General features: G+C 46.2%; 1 protein-coding gene across 6 annotated transcripts in view; it reads left to right on the forward strand.

The window, feature by feature from the left end:
* LOC119167171 (uncharacterized) overlaps positions 1-22,900 on the forward strand; it is a 203,207-nt gene that overhangs the window by 152,289 nt on the left and 28,018 nt on the right. For 2 of the 6 annotated variants that reach the window (XM_075865588.1, XM_075865589.1), the window contains exon 1: positions 10,722-11,134. The exons of 3 other annotated variants lie outside the window; for them this stretch is intronic. In XM_075865588.1, the coding sequence (XP_075721703.1) occupies positions 11,025-11,134 (110 nt within the window). In that variant the 5' untranslated portion in view covers positions 10,722-11,024. Of the gene's footprint in view, positions 1-8,679; positions 8,932-10,721; positions 11,135-22,900 lie in introns of those variants that run through there. One more of the 6 variants, XR_012884025.1, reaches the window with a different exon arrangement.

Consider the following 22,900-nt stretch of genomic DNA (forward strand, 5'->3'; position numbering starts at 1 on the left):
GCTCCTGAGTAGAAGTCTCGCAAAGAGGATTAGCCGCAACGGGGGAGAGATTTTATCCCCACCCGTGGTCACGCCCGGTAATCTGTGAATCTCTGCCCCGAAGCTTCTGAAAGGCATGGACTATGTGACATGCTCGTCGATGTGTGTAGCAGCAAAAGAGAAAGAGAAAGAGTGGCTCTGAGAGTGTTGTGGTAAAAGATATGAGGCCATGGAACGAGGGGTGCCGGGAAATACAGGCATCCAGCAGAGAACGCAAAATACGATTCTATATAGAAAGGCCTCGCTTGATGGTGAACTGCGAATGCTCCGAGACCTGTGTCACGTACGCTGCATAATATATCCTACTTATAAAGCATATGCATTCGGCGACGTTCATAATAGCATTGCTGTGAAGTTCTTATCGTTTAAAAGGAAATTGCGTTTCGATAAAGGATATTATCGTCTAACAAGGCGTCAATATGGCAACAGAACAAAGGTTGCTGCCTTAAAATAGGTGAACGCAGTTTGTGTTATGAATGGCCTCAAGTTTGCTCGATCCACATCTTTTAATTTCCTGCGCTACCTTCTGCTATCTTAGTAGAGATTTGGTAGGGACTTAAAGAACCGATATGGCCAGACGCAAGGCCTCGGGGATGAAGAGACATCGCGCGACTTTACCGCTAGGTAAAGGGTGTATGCGCTTAGTAATAATGAAAAAGGGGCGTTTCAACCGTACAAAGCAATCAAACATTGAACCTCGAAAATTGATTGATTTGTGGGGTTTAACGTCCCAAAACCACCATATGATTATGAGAGACGCCGTAGTGGAGGGCTCCGGAAATTTTGACCACCTGGGGTTCTTTAACGTGCACCCAAATCTGAGCACACGGGCCTACAGCATTTCCGCCTCCATCGGAAATGCAGCCGCCGCAGCCGGGATTTGAACCCGCGACCTGCGGGTCAGCAGCCGAGTACCTTAGCCACTAGACCACCGCGGCGGGGCGTGAACCTCGAAAAGAGAGATACTTTGTTGGTGACGCGGGACCTGCAGCTGAAATGACCTTCCACATTTGCTACCATGACCATCAGTCACACAGGCAGGCTGTGCTTTGTCACATAATCAGAAGGCTTACTTCGGGCGCATACTAACGTAAGAAAGTAAATTAAACAATCATCGCCGGTGGGTAGAGGGAATGAGAAAGCAATTTTATCCAAGTGAAAAAAAGAATATTTTTCCCGGAGGATTGGTGGTCAGGCCATGTCTGGCTGCCAGCTCCTCTGCTCGCCGTTTGGCCCGGAGCTGTATCATTAGGCTTGGTTTACGTAGCTCATGTTCCCAAACCTGGAGAGTGGGAGAGGGCAGCAATAGCACAAAACGAGAGGAGAAACGTCAGATCGTGCCGGAGGGTTGTCGTGCCGAGCATACTGAGAAGGGCCGCAATAAAACATAGCGTTGGCCTTGCAGGAAGTGTAAGTGGAAGTTAAAAACAAAATGGCACCCTATCCACGGAGTGAATGATGCAGAGTGGGGCGAAGCATCCGTCCGTCCATTCGTTCTTGCTTCCGTCCGTCCATGCGTGCGTCTGTGTGGCCACCCGTGCGTCCATCCACCCGTCCGTGCGTGCGTCTATTCGTGCGTCCGTCCCTGCATTCGTCCATGCACCGCTCCTGCGTCCCTCCATGCGTCCATCCGTCCACGCAGCCATCCGCTCGTCCGTCCACGTATCTGTCTGTGTGTCCGTTCGTCCACCTATTCAACACTCCAAGTACCACCATCTGGCATCTTTTCATCATATATTCCTCGTATAGAAGCACCGCCATCCAGCGCACATTCCAAGGACTGAACGAGAGGAGGCACATGAACACTTTCTTACAGCTTGCGCTTCGTGTCTACTTCCCACCTTTAACCACCTCGAGTTCATGGTATATACTAGTTCACTGTATTCATGGCAATGCGGCCCAACGCTCGCTAGACCTTTCTAAAACCAAGGAGGTTACACCCAGCGAGTATAACGTAGCAACCCTTTCCTGTCAGATAATGCTTAATGTACATGCCAGTTGCTGCTAAGGGGGAATTGGAGACAGGAGAATTCAGCTTTTAGTTAACGCGCACGCTGCAATTTTTTTATTGTTCAACAACGCACAGAAGAAATCTCCCACCGGCACCACCTTGGAGGTCAAAATGTAAAACTGGGTATACACTACTACTACGACTACAAGGGACGAACAGGTGCCGCTATAAGGAGCTTCGCCCCTAAAAAGCCGCCCGCATTTTTCCATCATGGGGAGGGGGGGGGGGGACTCGAGTAAATGCATCGTAGAGGTGGAGGGGTGTTACCACGTGAATGTGGCGTAATTGGGCAGGGTTTGGGAATGATTATTTGTTATTTCATGTTTATTATTCTTACTTAACGAATGAAGGAGAATTCTTGCTTTCAATGAGTGGTGCGACGCTGATGTGGGGGGTTGTTTGGCACTGGTTGAAAGTACTGTTGCTTCCATCACCTCTACTCGAGTCAACCAAAGCGTTCATTCAATCGAAAGCCAAGAGGCGCTTGACTGAATTCCGCACGCGTGATCCAGTGCCTACATATACGGGTTGGCCAGTGAACGGGTGTGCAGCGCGAGTAGTCGGTATAGCAGATGCTGCCTGCGTCGCCCTGCGAGGCGAGAGAGGGGGGAGGGATCGACAGTTGGCACGAGACGCGAACATGCGGAGTGATGGTGTCGATGGCGCCGCCGACGCCAGATTTGCGACTATGTCCTACTCTAACATGCTCCGAATTAAAAAAAAAACGTATTTCCCGAGGCATGTTCGGTTATCTTGTAAGTCATCCCACCGCCCTCCACTTTCCCCTCACTGCAAGGGGTCCCTTGCCGCTTCCACCGGTCCACAAGGGGCACAGACACATCCACGGCTGAGAACCGCTGTCATTGCATGTAGTAATATTCACGCGTAGCAGTGGCGTCGTCTTTGCACACGCACAGCCCGCCACTGGCGAGAGTAAAGAAACGTGGCCCCAGAATTCTCGACTCGTGTACCGTCACTTGATCTCAATGATGCGGCGTAATAAAGGTATGCAGGTCGATGCAGCGATATCACCACTAGAGTTTGTAACGCAACCTTTCGCGGCGTTTGAAAACATAAAGTTATAAAATGTTTAAGAACAACTGGAGCCAACATGACGGCTTTATCACATTTAGTATATTGGCAATGCCTATGTGAACGGTTTAGTACATAGTCAATCTCCGCTCTATGTTACTGCGCTGCCATAGTTGGGTACCAAGAACTCGAAATCATTAAACATTTCTTTTCTAACCCCTCCTGTACGCAGCGGTTTCGATCTTGCGCGGTACGGCTTTATGTTCTTGATAGTATAGTACCTATATTACTCTAAATCGTTTAACACGTTTTCCAAGCACGCATTCCTGAGTGTGAGGCCCAATTGACAGATTTCTGCTCTAATTTAGAAGAACCTTGTTCTCAAAATAGTTAGCCGTTACCCACTTGTTCCAAATCCATGTCTAGAAACCGAGACAGCTTATGACTCTTCTATAGTATAGTGCATATAGTGCACTAGTGCACGCACAAATTATTCTAAGCACAGAGTTGAGCGCTTGTCACTAATAGTACATTAGGGGCGCATAGTTCACGGCCTGTTCTAAACACAAGAGATTTCATCGATTTCGCACTACATTGGAACCGCTCAAGGAGGTTTGGGACAGCTACATAGACCTTTCTATATATACTAAAGCACCTAGCGTTCTGCACTATTGATCTATATTAAACACGAATTCTCAGTCACCGTGCTTTTGAGCGAACGTCACATCTCTCTCACATATTAAATACAGTAAGTAGCGCTATAAATCGAGGAAGGTTTAACGCCAAAGCGTTGCTTTGCGGCGTTGGCGATAGCACTTACCAAAAAAATAAAGGTTTACGAATTTCTAGGTGGTAACAATGCCCCAAGATGAAAGCTTTACCCCAATGGGAAGAGGACACGGCCGCCATCTTAGTTAGGGTAGGAAAAAACGTTAGCCTTGAACGAATAAGAAGGTGCGTTTTCCTCACATGACCCAGAAGTAATAAATGACCAAACTTTGCGGGCAAATACTGCTGAACATGTGAATGTTTTTATTAATTTTCTGTGGAAGCCTGGAAGTCTTGGGAAGATTCATTATAGATCAAGTCAGCACTATTCATGTCGAGTCATTAGAGTCATCGGAGACAATTATTTCTTATTTTATAATTATTCTGCTGTTTGCATTAGAAAGCGAAACAGCTTTATCTCCAACAAGGCACACCCTAAGTAAGTAGGGTTCTGATATTGTGAGAAAGCGTCGGATTAAATTTAGCCGTTACGACAATGCAAGTGCTACCGCTCCCCCACTTCTTTCTTTCTATATGCGAAACATCTGAAACCCTGTCCCTCCATACGCCTGCACTGCGCATGCTCGGGTATCAGACAGGCCCATAAGACACCCGCAAAATTGTCACTCCTCTCCCCCTCAACAATACGAGAGGTTTCAGAACTACGAATCCTTGGCCTTCTGATTCACAACAAAACAAAAAACAGTACCACGCTAGACAAGCTACGCAAAATTGGAGAACAGGTAGGGCACATGATCCGCCGAGTGTCAAACAAGCGCGGGGGGCTACGAGGAAGGGACGCGATTTGGCTCGCCAATACTTTTGTAACTAGCAGGATTCTATATTCAATACCGCACTTACGAATGAGTAAACACAAAGAGAACAGAGTCGATGCTATTCTTAGAAAAGTAATTAAGCGCGCACTTGATTTACCCATCAGCACTTCAAATCAGAAACTCTCTGCATTGGGAGTCTTTAACTCTATACAAGAGCTCCAAGAAGCCCACCTCACAAATCAATATACGCGTCTTACGCAGACGCCCCCCGGGCGGCGCCTACTGGACCGCCTCGTGATCCGGCGCGAATGCGAAATCGAAAACGCGGAGCGTATTACTGAACTTTGGAGAACAAAAACTCTGGGTGTCCCCGCTTCCCCGCAATATGACCAGGGAGGCGCATCAGGGTAGAAGGCAAGCGCGCGCTGAGGCACTTGAACAGCGGCTTGGCTCCCGTAATGAAGTCTATTACGTCGATGTGGCCGGGCCGTCACCTAGGGGATACTACACGGCGGCGGTAATACATCAAGGAACGCAGGCGGACGGCCTCACTTTCAAAGCCACAAGCTCAAGTAAGGCGGAGGAGGTGGCCATTGCACTGGCAGTATCCCATCCAAACTCAAAACAAATAGTTACAGACTCTCGAAGAGCCTGCGAGAGCTATCTTGCAGGAGAAATCTCTCCATTGGCTAATAGACTTTTAAAATTCAGCATCAGGAACCGCGATCCTACCCCAAAACGTCTTATATGGAATCCGGGACATCAGGGTCTACAGGGAAACGAGGCTGCACATGCAGCAACCCGCGTGCTTACTTCCCGGGAAACTCCCCGTTCCCCTGATAGACCTGAACGTCCCACACCTTTAACACGGTTTCGAGAAATCAAAGAATACTATATTGAGCAACGCCGCTTGTATCCCGCACCAGCGAAGGGACTCTCGAAAACGGAGGAGTACATCCTGCGGCGCCTACAGACAAATACGCTGCTCTGTCCAGCCATACTAAAATATTACGACCCGAAAACAAGTGGGCAGTGCCAGTACTGTGGGAAAGTGGCCAACACTTACCATATGGTCTGGGCCTGCCAAATGAACCCAAAATTAACCTCCTTTCCCAACCCTACCAAAGAGGACTGGGAGACGACCCTACTCAATAGCTCCACACTAGAGGAACAGCGAACTCTAGTTCAGCGGGCTCGGGTGGCGGCCTCGACTAATGACGTCCCGGACTGGGGATGTCAACCAGCCCGGTGGGGATAAGGGCTATCTGGCATAGCCAGAATCAATAACGGTTTTTTCCTCCTTCCTCCTCTCCCCCTTTCGCACCTTGCAAGGCCAACGCAGGCAGCATTTGCTAGTAAACAACTGACTGCTCGTGCTGCACAACCGTTCATTGGCCACCACGTAAATGTAGGCACTGGGTCGCACGTTCTGAACTCAGCCAAGGCCGCCTTTACTCGGCATAGATAAGCGCCAGTGTCAACGTCGCCGCTAGTGTAAGCGTTAGCGTCCGATGCTTCGCCTCTAAACATGGTTTTCTTTAGCGGGAGATGGTCCCTTTTTTTTTTAACGAGAGTGCTCTGTGCCACGACCCCGAATAAAAAATCGCTGCATATACGCAGAGGGAATGATGATGAGTGGGGCGAAGCGTCAGTCAGTCCGTCCGTGCTTCCGTCCATTCATTCGTTCAAGCATCCGTCTCTGCGTCCGTCCATGCGTCCATCCGTCCATCTGTTCGCGCGTCCGTCCATTCGTCGATCTGCTTTTCTGCAGACGGACGATTGGGTGGCATCGGTGCCCAAACAAAGGTGGCATGGGTGCCCATTCAGAGCACTGTTCAGTGGTCACGCACGAGCTGAGGTCACCGGAGGTCCAGCTGCGATGCGGCCAGCGAAGCGTAACTAAGGGTGCCACGACATTTGAGTAGCGTCCACTGCAAACACGCGAGGAAGAGCCACCTGGCGCGTGTGCGATACAGATTGAGCATGCGAGTCTTAATTTGTAGGACCTGCACTGTATACAACGCACCGCACCTGGCTAGCTAAACAAGGTATTTTACAAAGGCTCTACAGGAAAGTCTTCACAGCTAGATTATCTGCATAATAATATACCTCAGTCATAGAGCACGCTTAGTGTTCCTATTAGAAGGGCTCAAATATGAGCCCTTCCACCACCCTAGAAACGCTAAGCAGGTGCTCGGGAAATCTTTATGTCTTTCATAAGCTGCATGTGGTGAACATGATGAATATGTTCATTCGCATCTTCAATGTTATTTGTACTACGGATACTCTGAATTGCGTTCCATAAGTTCACTTCCTTCCAATAAGGGGACATTGTCGAGTACAGGCGTTTATGCAAATTGTTTATCGTCTAAATTTCTTGAAAGTACACTCATTTCATTCGGAATTACTGAATTGGTTCAAAAGTTTCTTTGGCACAGCTGTTTTCCTTCCAGTGAACTAGGGAAATTAGTGCTTCCTGAATTGTCACTGGTAATCTTATACCTGCACTCACCACTGGAGCTCACTTTCGATTCTGAATCATTCAAGTACAACCGAGAATGTTTCTTTTTCTCTAACTTAAGACGTGTAATTGTGGACGGCAGCACGGTATTTACTTCTACATTAGCCTAAACGCTCTTTAACCAATACTTCACATGCCCTGTGTGCTTCATTCAGTCTCCGATAGAACACCGTGGATGAATGATGAAAGCGAATGATGTGCTCTCCACGGCAAGCCAGAATGTTCAGCTCACGTGAACCATTTACCGCCATCGCCGTTCGGCGCTCTTGCTACCGTAATTCTGCGTGGCCAAAAGGCGCCATCATACCATTGATTGATTCATTTGTGGAGTTTAACGTCCCAAAACCACCATTTGATTATGAGAGACGCCGTAGTGGAGGGCTCCGGAAATTTTGACCACCTGGGGTTCTTTAACGTGCACCCAAATCTGAGTACACGGGCCTACAACATTTCCGCCTCCATCGGAAATGCAGCCGCCGCAGCCGGGAATCGAACCCGCGACCTGCGGGTCAGCAGCCGAGTACCTTAGCCACTAGACCACCGCGGCGGGGCCATTCAGTGGCATGTACGAAAACCCGCATGAGCTACTTCGCAACCCCCTGTCGTGATCACTCAAAGCTTGCTTTGTTGCCTGGTAAGCCCATAGAGTCGGGGCAATTTCCAATGAAGCGGTGTACACGTGGTCTGGCGGCCAGAAGTGCCAGAAGGTCACACTCAAACATTTGAAACGCAAGCACGTAAATATTCAAGGATAAGCGACACAGCTAAGAATGACCGGCAGAGTGGAACACAAACGAGAAGCAATCTTGCAACATCTCTATTTGCCTTACGTTTTCCTATAGTGTCGCCTTTCCTTCAACACAGACGTGAGTGCTGAAGGAAAGGTGGGGCGAAGTGCTGGAGGAAAGGCAATCTCTTTGGCAACCGGTCTTCACAGTATCGCCTTTCGTTAACTGTTTTAGCGCCAGTGCCACAAACTATTGAAAATATGAATTAGGCAGCTCACCCACATCGCCGTTTTTCTTCAATGCCAGAAGTTCACGTGCTAATGTGTCAGGATAAACCTGTAGAAAGAACTTGGCGATCGACAAACCGTTCAGTACGAATGCGCCGATGAACACGGATTTTCAGATCTTTAATAAAAGAGTTATTATAAAAAAAATTCTTGCGTGTTGTGCGATCCCGGCTGCTTCATAATATAACAGTATACCGGCTCCTGGACTCCTCGTTTCGAGTGTTCGATAAGTAAGTACTCGACAATTGCAAGCAATATACCAAGAAAACATTATTCTTAGCGCAGAGTCAGCTAAAAATCGTGCTACACCCGAAGAAACTTTAACAATGCAAAACAATCTAACTTTTTATAGACGCCAATTAGCACGTCATGTATATATATATATATATATATATATATATATATATATATATATATATATATATATATACATATATATATATATATATATATTAACGTGTTTCCTCAGCACTTTATGGTCACCCGAAGTCTTCTTCTCCACTGTTTTTACTTGCAGAAAACCTGCCAAAATGTCCAGGGAACCACAATGACGTCAGAAAGCTACAGCGGGAGCTATCGGTAGAACACGCGAGTCTCGGGAGGATGGACCGTATCTAAATTCAGGCAAACGTCCCCTTTGAAGGAGCCGTGGAACAGCACACGGAACGGCGCCTAGCGGGGACACTCATCAGAGTCGGAGCTCAACTGCGCGAAACGGAGGGGAGAAACAGACGTTGTGCGGCCCCTAGAGGTTCGCTCTTAATGAGCACGTTTCCACTAGACGGCCTTCCACTAGAAAGCCGAAGCACTCTGCTTAGTCGGCAGATCGCGGCAATCAACTGTGTGCGGAGAACAGGAAGTTTTGCCACTTGGCACAGGAAGAGTCGAGTGCGAGAAGCGCGGTCATTTATCAAGCGGTAAGCGCAACCACCTTCCCCACTGTTCTCGGGTGGGTTGCCGAAACGTCTTTAGACGACAACAGGAAGCGATCGCCGGCAGGGAAGAAAGGGGTCTTTTTTCCCCGTCTATTTTGTCTCGTAAAAGGCACGGGCCGCGTCGGCGCGGGCAATCTGGCGACTAGAAACCGGGTGATGAGATTAGAAGCTTTGGTGGTATCCCCTGAAACCACTAACTTAGAACATTGCGGGAGAGCCCCGGTGAGTGATGCTGTCCCTACCGAGCCGCGTCATATTCTAGCTGCATTTTGTGAACACGCACTGCATTTTATTCGACAGCTATTTTCTTGAAGATGGAGTTAACGATACCGGTAATTCTTCGATTCTCAAGCTCATTCGGAATACTAAGTGGTTAAGACTTGAAGAGCCCCTGAAAGCGAAATTTTTGCTCGTGACTCTCTTATATAATTCATTTTTTATCTGGTAATACCAAAATCAGATTGTAAAAGCTGTAAGTTGTAGTACAATTTATGCTGGCGTTGCTAATTGCGAACAATTTAGTGTTACTTCGAATCATCCACATAATACTGTGAGAAACTAGCGCCCCACGGCACGGGAGCACCGAAGACTACTTGCACTTAAGTTGTGGTGACGTTGAGAGCACAGTTTTCTGGGCCACGCGTGCAATAGGATGAAAGAATGTGCCGTGCTTTCGTAGGACTTAATCATGTATTGCCTTGTTTTAACAAAAAGCAAAAAAGCTACAATAAAGCATTCGTGGCATAAGGAGCCATAACCACACAGAGGTCAAGCACCCCGACAACTGCGCAAGAGGGGCGAGGAACAATAGCCTCCGTAGGGCGCCAGTCGTGCTATTGTGTGGGCTGCGCGGGAATCCTGTGACGTCGACTTGAGCTCCGAGTGTTTATCTTCAGCCCCGGCACACGTGGTTTCAATTAGGGTCCGCCCCGGTAGACCTGGCTCGCCCTCTGTCTGGTGGTGGCGTCGCGAAGTGCAAGAAACTACGATGACCACTCACGCTTATTTCTAAGACAATTAATGTGTCTAACACCCACTGCAGTAGCCATCACTCAGAAGTACCCATGTGAACAGGACAACCAAACAAAGCAAACGTATCATTAATTTCTGTGGCATGGGCTCTTGAATTAAAGGTGTGTAGATTTTGTTTGACTGCCTTGGGTTCTTTAACGTGCTCTTAAACGTAACTACATGGGTGTTTTTGCATTTCGCCTTCGTCGGAATATGGCAGCCATCACCGGGAGCTGGAGCCGTGTTAACGAGCTTAATATAGTGATGCGTGAGCCACTACTGTGTCATTTCAATTGGCGTAAAGTAACGCTCAGATTATTTCATTGTGATAATCAACTACCAAATGGCACAGATCTTACAATGATTTGTTATAATTCATTAGTGAGAGCCTATGCTTTCATAAGGCTGGATTGATGACGCATTGATATTTTTGTTCTCAGAATATTTTTTGCCAAAACACTATAGGCTTTTTGTTGCATGTAGAAATGGTGGTTTACCCTTTTGAGTGTGTTTAGATAAAAAGTGATTAACGATTTAGAGTACTTGGTACTCTACTATGGGAGAGCTGTAAGCCGTCCCGTGGGTTTCAAGCTTTCCTTTTGAGTGTGTTTAGAGAAGTTTATTCTCACGAACAGTGAACGTCAATTACAATCCAACAGAACGTCGCGGTGGAAGAGAACATCCATAGACACATCGAAAAATTTTTTACAAGTAGATATGTTTACGTATGTACGCGGAACACAACATACACAGATACACAAGAATCGTTACAAAAAGATATGTCTACACATGTACAATACATGGTAAGCAAAGAAGACGCAAATGAAAGGTAAAGATGTATATGTAAGGTATTTACGTAGCAATTACAAGGTATTTATGTGAGTACTAAACAAACATTAACCTACCGAAACCAGGCATGCCTGAAAACAAGCTTCACATGTTTCTCGCAGACGAACACAAAAGGGCAGGAGCACTGTCGGAGGAATTCCTCCTCACCCAAAAAGAAGAGTTCCTTCGACAACACAGGTAGTATTCGTGTTTAAGAAAGTAGTAAAGGATTAAGAGTGCTTAGTACTCTACTATGGGAGAGCATAAAGCCGTCCCGTGAACGCGATATCACAGACCCACTAATTTTGATGGTTAGTATAGTCGCTCATAATTGAAAATTTTGTTGAAGCGCACTAAAGAAGGACGAACAGAAGATCCTGACAAGGACAGCACTTGCTCTCGTCAGCCTCTTCTGTTCGTCCGTCTTTAGTGTGCTTCAACAAATTTTCAATTATGAACGTAATCCAACTAGCCCAACTTGCCACCTTACTAGTATAGTCTCATACGGGACTGAACTATAGAGTTTCGGGGTCTTAAACTTACTCCACTAATAATCGGTCAGAAGCACCCACGTATACAGGACAACCAAACAACTGTAATCTTCGTTATTTGTACAAAACTTTACGCATTTCTTACAAATGATTACTCATGTTTCTGCTTTACTTCGGTAGGAAGCATGAAAGCGTAAACCTAGGAAGGTCATTCAGGCCCGCGAAAATCGCATTCCATTGTCTTGTTCGTGTGAGTCTTAGTCAAGGCGTCAATACTTTTCCACGTGCTCTTTTCGGCTTTCGATCACAGCTGTCACCTACCAACTTTTATTGCAGTTGCCTCCAAGAATACGTACTGAGTGGTTGTTATGCGTGCGTATTTATTACCACATTGAATGACTTGCTCGTGAAAAAAACTTTTGTTTGTGTCTATCTCCTGTTTCAGCGATTATAGTATAAGCGCTTACCGACGGTATCTCCACGGGCATCTCAATAGAACGAGGGATGCGAGAACGTCCCATCATTTCTCAATTACGACCGAGGTCGCACGGCATTAAAAGACGGCGGACTCCCACGCAATAACTTGCCAACGAAACTGCTGTCGTTCCCTCGTCCAGGCATCGATGCGGGGAAACTCGGTCCGTTGCTACGGTCCTACGGACGCACCGCTAACGCGAAATTCCCAGATTTATTAGCTACGTAAAAGCTTGAGAAGTGTGGGGGATCGTTTCGCGAAGGACAGTGGGATGCCAAGATGTAAAATGCTGGTGACTTTTCATCCTGTCCCGGTAAACAACAAAAAAAGGCACAGAAAAGAGCTGTACTCAAATCCACGATACAAAATGAACGCTGCAGGTCGTACAACCTTCTTGCCTGTAGCAGTTGCTTCTGCCAGGGCTGCTGTTAGCAGCAGTTGCTTGGTATAAGCAACCGCGATTACTACTTTTTTAGCGAATGCTGTTATGAGTTCAGGACGCAGGTCAAGCGCGGCGCCCTATAGTTGTCCGTTACCACCGCTGCCGCTGTCCATATCCAGTATCGAACGAAAAAAAAACTCGGGTAAATAAAAGAAAAACACCGATGACTAAATGGCGCCCCTGCTCAATATTCTACCACTTAGCCACGCCACTGTTTAAAACTCAGTAAATAAAGAACACCAATGACACAACGGGATTAGAGCCGGGTCTGCAGCGTGCCAGCCCAGTGTTCTACCTCCAAACTACGCTTGTGCTTGGAACTCGTTCCTAAACTGTCCTTTGGCAGGCTTGATGTCGGGAAAGGAATAGCGTTAATAAGAGATATGAAGCGTTTTAAAACATCAAAGGAACAGCCAGGCATCATAAAATGCGAATTGCGTAATGACTGGGTCGTCCGATGCTCCAACCTATTCGGAAATGTGTGCTTGATCACCTATTAACTGTGGCGCATAGCCTCTTCAAACATATTTCTTCATAGTTGTCAGCCACTTCATCAAAAATAGCAGAAAATTTCGAACAATTTTGTATCAAATGTAACGCTTCTCCATGGATTTACGAAGAGTAGCATAGTGAATGCTGGCTTGCTACAAAACATTCATGATTAAATATAGCGCAGTGTTTACCCAGCAGTGTGCTTGTAGCATCCCAAAGAGTATTCAGAAAAGGCTGTGAAACGCCGCTCTTTTAGGTTTCACTTTGACTGTGCCGCGGGTTCCGCGCAGGCCTGACCATTTTTTAAATATGAAGCATTTCTTTGCGAACTTCGGTGACTTAAGAGCGAATCCATCTATCTACCTAGCTGGCTACAACTTTTAGCTCTCCTGGCCGTTTCGTTATTGGTATCGACACCAAATTTGGTATGGCATAACATGACTGTATGGCGAGCATAGTTTACTGGTCATAACATGATTATCTAGATATATATGTCACGATTGTCATGATTTACTTTTCATGGCCTTGTTGCTCTTTCGGTGGTTTCGTTCACATGGCATGTTGAAAAACTGGTATGGTACGACATGACTGCATGGCGAACACAAGTGACACACCTTAACACGGAAATCACGTCACGCATGTCGTAAAAGTCATAAGTCATGACTACACGCCTCCCTCAAGGTGCGCTCGCGGCCGTTTCGCTAGATTCACATGTACCAAATTTGGTATTTTAAGACGTGAATGGATAACGAAGGTATGTGACTGGTTCAAACATGATAATCATGAGATGCGTGCCATGTAACAACATGACTACATGCAAATTTCATGATGCGCTCGTGGCTGTTTCGCAATCTTCCCATTTTCCAAATTCAATATTACGTGGCGTGAACGGGCGACATAGGTAAATTACACGTCCAAACATGATAATCTTGGCATGTGTGTCATAAAACAACATGAATACATGCCACACTCACGATGCACTCGTGGCCGTTTCGCTAACTGCACATATGCCAGATTGTAATTACGTCCCGTGAATGGATGACGAAGGTATGTGGCTGGTGCATACATGATAATCATGAGATGCGTGTCATGTAACAACATGCCTACATGCCACGCTCGTGACGCGCTAGCGGCCGTTTCGCTAGCTTCTCATATACCAAGTATGGCACTACGGGACGTGAATGAATGACGAAGGTATTTTTATTTATTTAGTACATACTGCAGACCACGTCGTGGTCCTTGCAGGACGGACATACATAATTGTACACAAAACTAAAAACATGCATGTGTATATACATACACAAATAAACATACAAATATATATCCATATACATACACATATACACACACATACACATATATAAACATCATATATACACATATATATACATAGATATACACATATATACACACATATATACATATATATATACAAACACATACACATACACATATACACACACATATGTATACACACTAATATATAAATGCCTATACAAACATATTCAAAAGAACTTAACAAAATTGTGATAGAATGCACATAAAAAACAGTACAGAAAAGTACATGTCACCCATCGTCACAAGTTCAGCGGTGCGGGCAGAGAATTCCATTCTGAAATGGTTCGTGCAAAAAAGGAAAACTTATACGTGTCTATCTTAGCATAGATAGGTGTTAATGCATCAGAGTGATGGTGCCGTGTTTGCCTTGTGGGAAGCGGGCTTACATAAAGCGAAGAGTTGAGGGTGAATTTGTGGTCAATTAGATTATGTAAAAAATCCAAGCGGTACTTCTGTCTTCTTGAGTCAAGAGAAGGAATCTCATTAGCCAATATTAGCTGTGACGGGGAGTCCGAACGTCTGTATTTAGAATAAATAAAACGAACCGACGTTCTTTGTATTTTCTCAAGTTTGTTGATATTGAGCTTAGTATACGGGTCCCATGCTACGCAGGCATATTCTAGTTTTGGGCGGATATAGGTTAGGTAGGCGAGTAACTTAACGTTTGAAGGAGAACTTCTAAGTTTGTGTCGCAGGCAAGCTAGTTTGCGGAATGCAGCAGAGCATGTGTTCTCAGCATGAAGGTTCCAAGATAAATTGGCAGTGAAGGTTACGCCAAGGTATTTATAGCTATCAACTTTTTTAATGGGACAGACCCCATTTTGTACACGTGATCGAGGGGATTCTTTTATGTGTTATGCGAAGAGAGACTGTTTTGTCAATATCTGCAGCCATGCCCCATTTTTCGCACCACAAGGATATGTTATTCAAGCTGAAATCTAGTTCCTTCTAATCATCCACAGATTTAATTGTATGAATTGCAGCGCAGTCATCTGCAAACAGTCTTATTTGTGTTCCAGGTGTGATGACGGTGACGATGTCATTAATATATAAAAGAAAGAGTAATGGACCCAAGACACTGCCTAGGGGCACACCTGAAGTAACTGGTAGACAGCCCGAGTTGTGTCCATCAACTGAAACATACTGTTTACGGTTATTCAGATAGTCTGCGATACAGGAAATTAAGATATCAGAAAGCTTAATGTTTCTTAGCTTTATAATTAATTTTTCGTGAATGACCCTATCGAAAGCTTTACAAAAGTCCAAAAATACAGCATCAATATGACCGTTAGCATCCAAAGCTTTAGCAAATGAATCGATTACTATAACTAATTCTGTGATAGTCGAGTAGCCTTTTCTGAAGCCATGTTGACAAGTAGTTAGTATCGACTTTTCTTCTAAGAATGCATTAATGCGACTTGCGATTATGTGCTCGAAAATTTTGCAGCATGATGACGTCAGTGATATGGGGCGGGAATTCTGTATTAACGATCGATCACCTTTCTTAAAGACTGGGACAACTCGAGCCATCCTCCAATCACTAGGTACCTTTGCACATAGCAAAGATTCTCTGAATAACACAACCAAAAATTTAGCAATAGTTTCGGCGTATCGCCTAAGGAACACATTTTGGATGTCGTCAGGGCCAGGAGTTGTTTTGGTTTTTAGTTTAACAACATATGCACAATGCCATGGTATCAGACGAAGTTTGCCTCATAGCGTTGAAACACTACAGACTCTAAAGATAACCCTGAACTACCACTGGTAAATACGCTATGAAAATAATCGTTAAAATGTTGTGTGATAGCATTCAAGTTGTTAATAATGGTTCCATTAATTGTGATTTCTATGACAGACTTCTTGCTTTCGCCTATGTATTCCCAAAACTTATCCGGCGCGTTCTTTATAAAGTTCGGCAATGTTGCAGTGAAATATAGGTCTTTTGAATCCCGTACAGCGTATGCTATAGTTTGTCTTGTAGTTCACTGATAACATCCGTACGCGCACTAATAATCCCCGTACGCGCATGTTTCTGCTTTGTTTGTTTGATTTTGCGCTTCAATTGAATTATGCTACCCGTCATCCATGGCTTTTGACTTTTTTAGATTTAGTAGGTATGAATGTATCTATGCAATGCTTGCACATTGTAGTAAAGGGTACAGAGCACTCACTTCACCACCACTATCAGCAAAGCCCGTAAGACAGGTTTCCATGTAGTCAACGACGCTGGCGTTATCAGCTCTCAAATAATCTTTAATAGATATGGTTTTGGGGATTTTGCGAACAGCAATCTTGACAATGGGTACAGAAACCGCAACAAGGAAATCATCTTACAAACCATCCTCAATTGACACAATATGCTCAGTAAATGCACGGTTTAAAAATACAACATCTAATACACAACAGGATGACCCTGCACACGCGTGGGTTCATTAACTACTTGGATTAGATCATGTGTCAGCATAATGTCGAAAATAGTGTTAGCGTTTTCATCACACTTATTGTTTGCTTGGAGGAGCTCCCAATTGACACCAGGCAGGTTCAGATCACCAATCAATAAAATTTTCTTATTCTGGTAAGAAGATATGTGCTCTTGAAGTTTAATCAAATAATCTGGAGTAGCGTCAGGTGGCCTGTAACATGCGTACAACACGAAGCAATGGCCCCAGCATGATAACTTGACGCATTAGCACTCCAGGTCGGGAGTGTCACCGATAAGCGTCGCATCTATCTGATCTTTCACTAGAACGGCCACACCCCCGCCTCTGTGCATTCTAGCTTTGCGAAACACTTTGTAATTGGGTGGAAACACTAGTTTATTTGTAATATCACTACGTAGCCAAGTTTCTGTTATGATTGCAATGTGTGGATCATGCCGTAGCAGATGAATTTCAAGTATATCTGTCTTGTTTACTACGCTACCAGCGTTTAAATTGATGATACGCAGATGTTTTTCTTTGGCTGAAATTGAATTTCCGTAGGATGGACGGTTGATTTCTAAACACGGAATCTTTAAAACATTGCCTTGGCAGTGGGCGAAACTAGAGTCTACCTTAGCTTTTGCGCGTGATGACGGGTCATTGGCCGTCGTGAATTTTCTTCGTCGTTTTTTTGAGCAGCAACTCTATCATTTATTCCCTCGTTCTAAACATACGCCACTTTATTGATGTACAATTTGTCAAAAGCTAAGGAAACTTTGTCCCCTCTCTCCCGGTTTTCCTTCGCACTTGCCCAAAGCTTCCGCCTAACTTCACGAACTTTCTGCGAATAGTCCTCACTTATTGATACAGGAGTGTTCTTCAGTTTGTGGCATTGTTTAAAAATTAATGTTTTATCTCTCGTATCGAACAGTCTCAGGATGACCGGTCGTTTGTTATTCGGAGACGGACGACCTAATCTGTGAATGCGTTTTATCGCTACTGGTTCCAGCTCGAGAAGTTCTTGAAAGATACCTTTATTTACGGCTGTTTCCAGAAATCCACCGTTTTCACCCTCTGGTTCTGGTAGCCCAAAAATGACCAAATTAGGTCTTCTACTGTAGTTCTGTAAATCGTCTATCTTCCTTTCAAGCGTCAGAACAACTTGGTTCATATGCGTGAGCCGGTCCTGACATGAAGTGACTTTTTCTTCAAGGTTTGACAAAGCGTCCACCTTTTTTTTCGATTTCTACCAGGCGGTTGTCCTTTATATCTTTATTATCAGCTGTGATTTCCCTAAGCTGCTTTAATATTAGTGCAGTGTTGGGACCGGAATTAGTTTCAATGTCCCCCCCCCCACCCTAAAAACAGTAATTTCCTGAGGCAGATAACAGTAATATCAAGCAAGCAACACAGCCATGGGCACGGCAGCACTAGCAGAAAAGGATCGCTTGAACGGAAACACTTGCCGTAACCTTTCCTCACGTGCACAAAAAAAAAAGCAAAGGATTGTCAGCAAACCGCATTCTTTCGGTGCCGCCGTGCCCAGTGGTAGCGCATTCCAAAGGATGACCCTTTATACTGGTTCCGCATGGTGTCGCTTCATGCGAAGGTTGCGTGCCGGCTTCTGCGCTTGGTGGCGTAGAATGAAGTGGTGGTCTGATGGGCGGTGTCAAACGCTGTTCCCCAGCTTCATCACAGTAGAAATCCCTGAACTGATGTCTAGCCGCTTCGACAACGGTATGCTCATAGCAGTACGCAGAGTGCAGGAGGCCGAGAAACTGCACAGCAAAAAGCAAAGGATTGTCAGCGAACCGCATTCTTACGGTGCCAGCGTGCCCAATATAATACTAGTGCAAACATGGTAAACATGAGATGCGTGCCATGTGACAACATGACTACATGCTACGCTCGTGATGTGCTCGTGGCCGTTTCGCTAGCTACACATGTACCAAACTCGGTATTATGGAACGCCAATGGATGACGAAGGTGTGTGACTGGTGCAAACAAGATCATGAGATGCGTGTCTTGTGAGAAAATTACTATACCCGGCGACAACTTTCTGCGGCAGCACGGCCAAGGCTACGTGGGCGGAGCCTATGCACATGTGCTACTGCGCCAAGTAGTCCGACCGCTTCGACGGGTGTTTCGGTTTCGATTTCACCAGCGCAGTCCGCGTCTCGCAGTCCGCTTCGACTCGCTTTTGCTCGCGTTTCGCTGCAGGAAACGCGAGTCGCATCTTTGGGAACTCGAGAGCAATTTTTAATATTATTGTGACGTGATTTACTGACGCGTGGACCCAGGTTGCTGGGTGAATGATACATTAAAATATTCATGTAATGGTTACACAACTCTTCATGCACGTCCCGGATTTGAGCGCGAAGTTGTCGGATGGTACGCAGGTACCGCCGTCGCCACGTGATGATGTCGTCTCTTTCCAAAAGCTCACAGTTTCTCTTCCGTTTGCGAAAGGAAAAGCCGATATCGTTAAGCAGCCTTTGCATCGTTCGCACGCTCATTTTAGGCATGTTCATGTCACTGTCACTGGTTACATCTTGAGCCAGTTTTGCAGCTGTTGGGAGTTCATTCCTCAGAAAGTATTGATGCACTTTTCTTCCTAGAGCTGCGAGGGAGAAGCTGTCGTGAAGCTCCAGTCTTGTCTTCCCGGTTTTCGCACGGTCATCTATGGCGGGGAGGCGCAGGCGCTTGCGCTTCGGTGACTTCAGGGTTCCACTGTTAACGTCGAGCTTAATCCGGAAGACACTGCGCTCGCTAACACCAGTGAGCTTGCTGACTTTCCGACATGCGGCTCTCACAGACAGCTGCGGGTCGCTTTTCCTTACTTGCGCGTAAACGTTGTACGCCACCTTCTTGGCCTGTACGGACAGCTTTTGATTTGACAACGCCTGGTACGGCTGCGCAGCTGGTGGACTCGCGGCACGCACGTTGACGAGCTGTAACCGGCGGACGCCATCTTTGACAGTGAGGAATGCGGTGAGGTAAAAAGGCGACGGAAGCCAAAAAACCCCCAAAAAACCTGAGAGAGCGTGAAACGAAATTTTTTCTACTGCGCAACGTTTTTATTCACTAATTAAAAAATAAATCCGCAAAAAATGTAAGTGACGAATGGTAAAATCTTAGTTACCCAGAACAGTATACAAACGTTTTCGTTGAGGGACTACGTGCTGTGGCGCAGTAAGACAAGCGTGCTTGGCTCCGTAGCCTTGGCTGTGCTGCCACAGAAAGTTGTCGCGGGGTATACATGCCAAAGTCAAGACGCGAATACATTTCGACGGGACGTGGTGCGTGTGCTCGCCAGCGTGACGCCGGCGTTTATGTCGTCGCGTCACGCCGGCGTTGCCAAACCAGGCGCTGGTCCTGCCATATATTCGCAGGCGCGTGACACGCTGCGTTGTTTTGATGCATGCGCGTTTCAGCGCGTCCAGTGTCCCTCCGTAACGAAAAGAGGAAGACTGATTGTTGTCTGGGTAACGCATCGGCACTACGGCACATTTCGCGCCGTTTGCCGGCGGGCCGCGCCGACAGACGCTGGTCGCGCCTGGAGTTTTGCTAACGTAGCATCATTGTGTCCAGCGTGCGCGTGCGTCACCGCTACGTGGGAGTATTTTGGTCCCTACATGATGCGCTCGCGGCCGTTTTGCTAGCTCCACATATACCAAATTTGGTTTTACGTGACGTCAATGGATGAGGAAAATATGACTGGTTCAAATATGATAATCCTGACACGCGTTTCATGTAGGAACTCGACAACATACCACGCTCATAGCGTGCTCGCGGCCGCTTTGCTGGCTCCACATATACTAAATTTGGTATTACGTGACGTGAATAGATGACGAAGGTAAACTACACATCCAAACATGATAATCAAGACACGGAAGTCATCTACAACATCATTTACTTCTATCTCGTAACGCTGTGCTGATTTTAAAGTGACATACGAACAGTTCCCATTCGTTCTTCGCATATCATCGATTCCCGCTGTACGCGGGATCTGCCTTTTTTTCTGTTTATTACTTGATTAAGTATTACATAGCTTTCTTTTAAATAGTGCGATTAACCATTTGCTTTTTGTTTGGAGGACTTCGATGTAAGGTTTCAAACAATATTTTTGTAGCATTCTATGTAACATAAGACGTGGATGCGCCAACTATGTTATACGTACCACGGCACATTTCTTGTGAATCATGTTTAAGGCGTCAGCTACGTTGTTTTTGGACTTCAGGAGGCTCGTTATAGTAGTTTATGTATACGTTGGGCACGGCTGTTAGCTATTATACGTGTGTATTCATTCGATAGATTCGGTGGTTCATCACTGAAGATACGGAACTTACCGAACTGGGGTTTTCAGCTCAGTTGAATATGCTGCTTCTTGGGAAGTGCAGGATTGTTAGAAAGGAACTATGGAAGATGCTAAGATAGCTATTGAGTGTACTACATTGTACCCGTTATAAGAACGGAAGTCGTGCCACGGCTGATATTGGTGCACTATGAAAACATATCTATTAACTTTAAGCTAATTAAAAATCATTTCGCAACTGGGCATCAACGCTAAGTCTTGCCCGCAGGGGCGTCTGCATAAGCAGGCGTTTGGTGTGTAGTGACACCACGGACCCGAGCTAATGGGGGAGTTTCTACTCCCTCCCACGCCTAGCCGTGCGTGGCTTTGCCGTGTCCGGGGAAAAGGGGATCCTGGGGGTTGAGCCGACGCTGGGTGATTGGACCTTTAAGGCCCCCCCGGCAGAGGCAACACACCCCTTTGGCCCCGGCTTCACGTATACGGCACCCCTGGGCTGACCCATCCAGGGGAAATCGGCAGTCGCCTTTTCCTTTCTCTCTCTCTCCCTACAACTACGTTTTTATCTCTCTCTTTTAGTCTGTCCTGTCTACTTATCTTTTCTGTGTACTTCCAATTTTCCTGGCGGCAAGGGATAACCCTGTGCAAATAGCCTATCTTGGTCTAGGTGCATTGGGTTATGGCAGTGTTGTACGGCTGACGTCTGCAAGCTTTCAGCCCCTACAAACTTGCAGCGTCCCCTTGTTGGGCTCCGTGGTGGGTGGCCGCCAACGCTGCTGAACAAAAATAAGACCAGCAAGCATGAAGCATTCCCTCTATTGCCTCATCGTACCGGCCTAAAGCGGGTACGCACCGACGACATAAATTTCTTCAACCAGCCAATAGAAACTTTTCCCCACTTCTACGTCATTCACTGTGAAAAAACCGGAAAGCAAGCCAGGACCGTATCTCTTTTCGTAGTTGCCAGGTGTCTTACTGAAACTCTCGGGGCTGGATACAAAGTAACCAAAATGGCTAGCGGAGACCTTCTTCTCGAAATTCAGGACAAAGCACAATTTGTAAAGCTAGACAGCCTCTCAACGTTTGGTGATGTACCGATCATCGTAACACCACGCAGATCTATGAACATCACTCGCGGAGTGATATCTGACGCAGACTTACTTGACCTGACCGAAACTGAATTTTTGGAAGGGTGGAAGAGCCAAAATGTCAATAATGTACAGAGAATTATCATCAGAAGAGATAATAAGGAAATACCAACGAAACACTAAATACTCACGTTTGCATCCAGTAAACAACCAGATTCCATTCAAACAGGGTACACGAAGACATCTATCGGGCCGTATATACCAAACCCTCGTCGTTGCTTCCAATGCCAGAGGTATGGCCATGGCTCTAAAACCTGTCGTGGTCGCCAGACTTTTGCACAATGTGGAGTCCTAGGCCACGTGTCTGAAAACTGCAAACAACCGCCACACTGTGTAAACTGCGAAGGAAACCATGCCGCATATTCATGCTCCTGCACATACTGGAAAAAAGAAAAAGAAATATTTACATTAAAGGTGAGGGAGAACATATCATTTAAGGAAGCACGATGAAGAGTCGCTCCATTCTATGGACCTACATACGCTGATGCGGCGCGTCAGGGGGTACCACCGCACCAGCCCTCGCCACTCCTTCGGCCCGCGCATACCGAGCCGGCGGTTGTGGCACCTGCCCCCAAGGCGGCTGTAGCCCAGGCTACACCGCCTACTCCCAAACAGAGACTGGAGACTCCAGAGTCCTCGGGTCTCAAGGCCTCCCCTAACCAGGTGAGGCCCGAAATCCGAACTAACAGCCCGCATGTGCGGGCATCCAGTGCCTCCGAGGAGGCAATAGATACGTCGGTACCCTTGTTGGCGAAAGAGCGGCGTGGCTCCTTGGAGCGCGCCAAGAAAACAAAAAAAGCAAATAACAGGGCCTGGTGACGGCCATTTAAGTGAACTCAAACTCCC

Source organism: Rhipicephalus microplus, chromosome 6, assembly GCF_043290135.1.
Source record: "Rhipicephalus microplus isolate Deutch F79 chromosome 6, USDA_Rmic, whole genome shotgun sequence".
Taxonomy (NCBI): domain Eukaryota; kingdom Metazoa; phylum Arthropoda; class Arachnida; order Ixodida; family Ixodidae; genus Rhipicephalus; species Rhipicephalus microplus.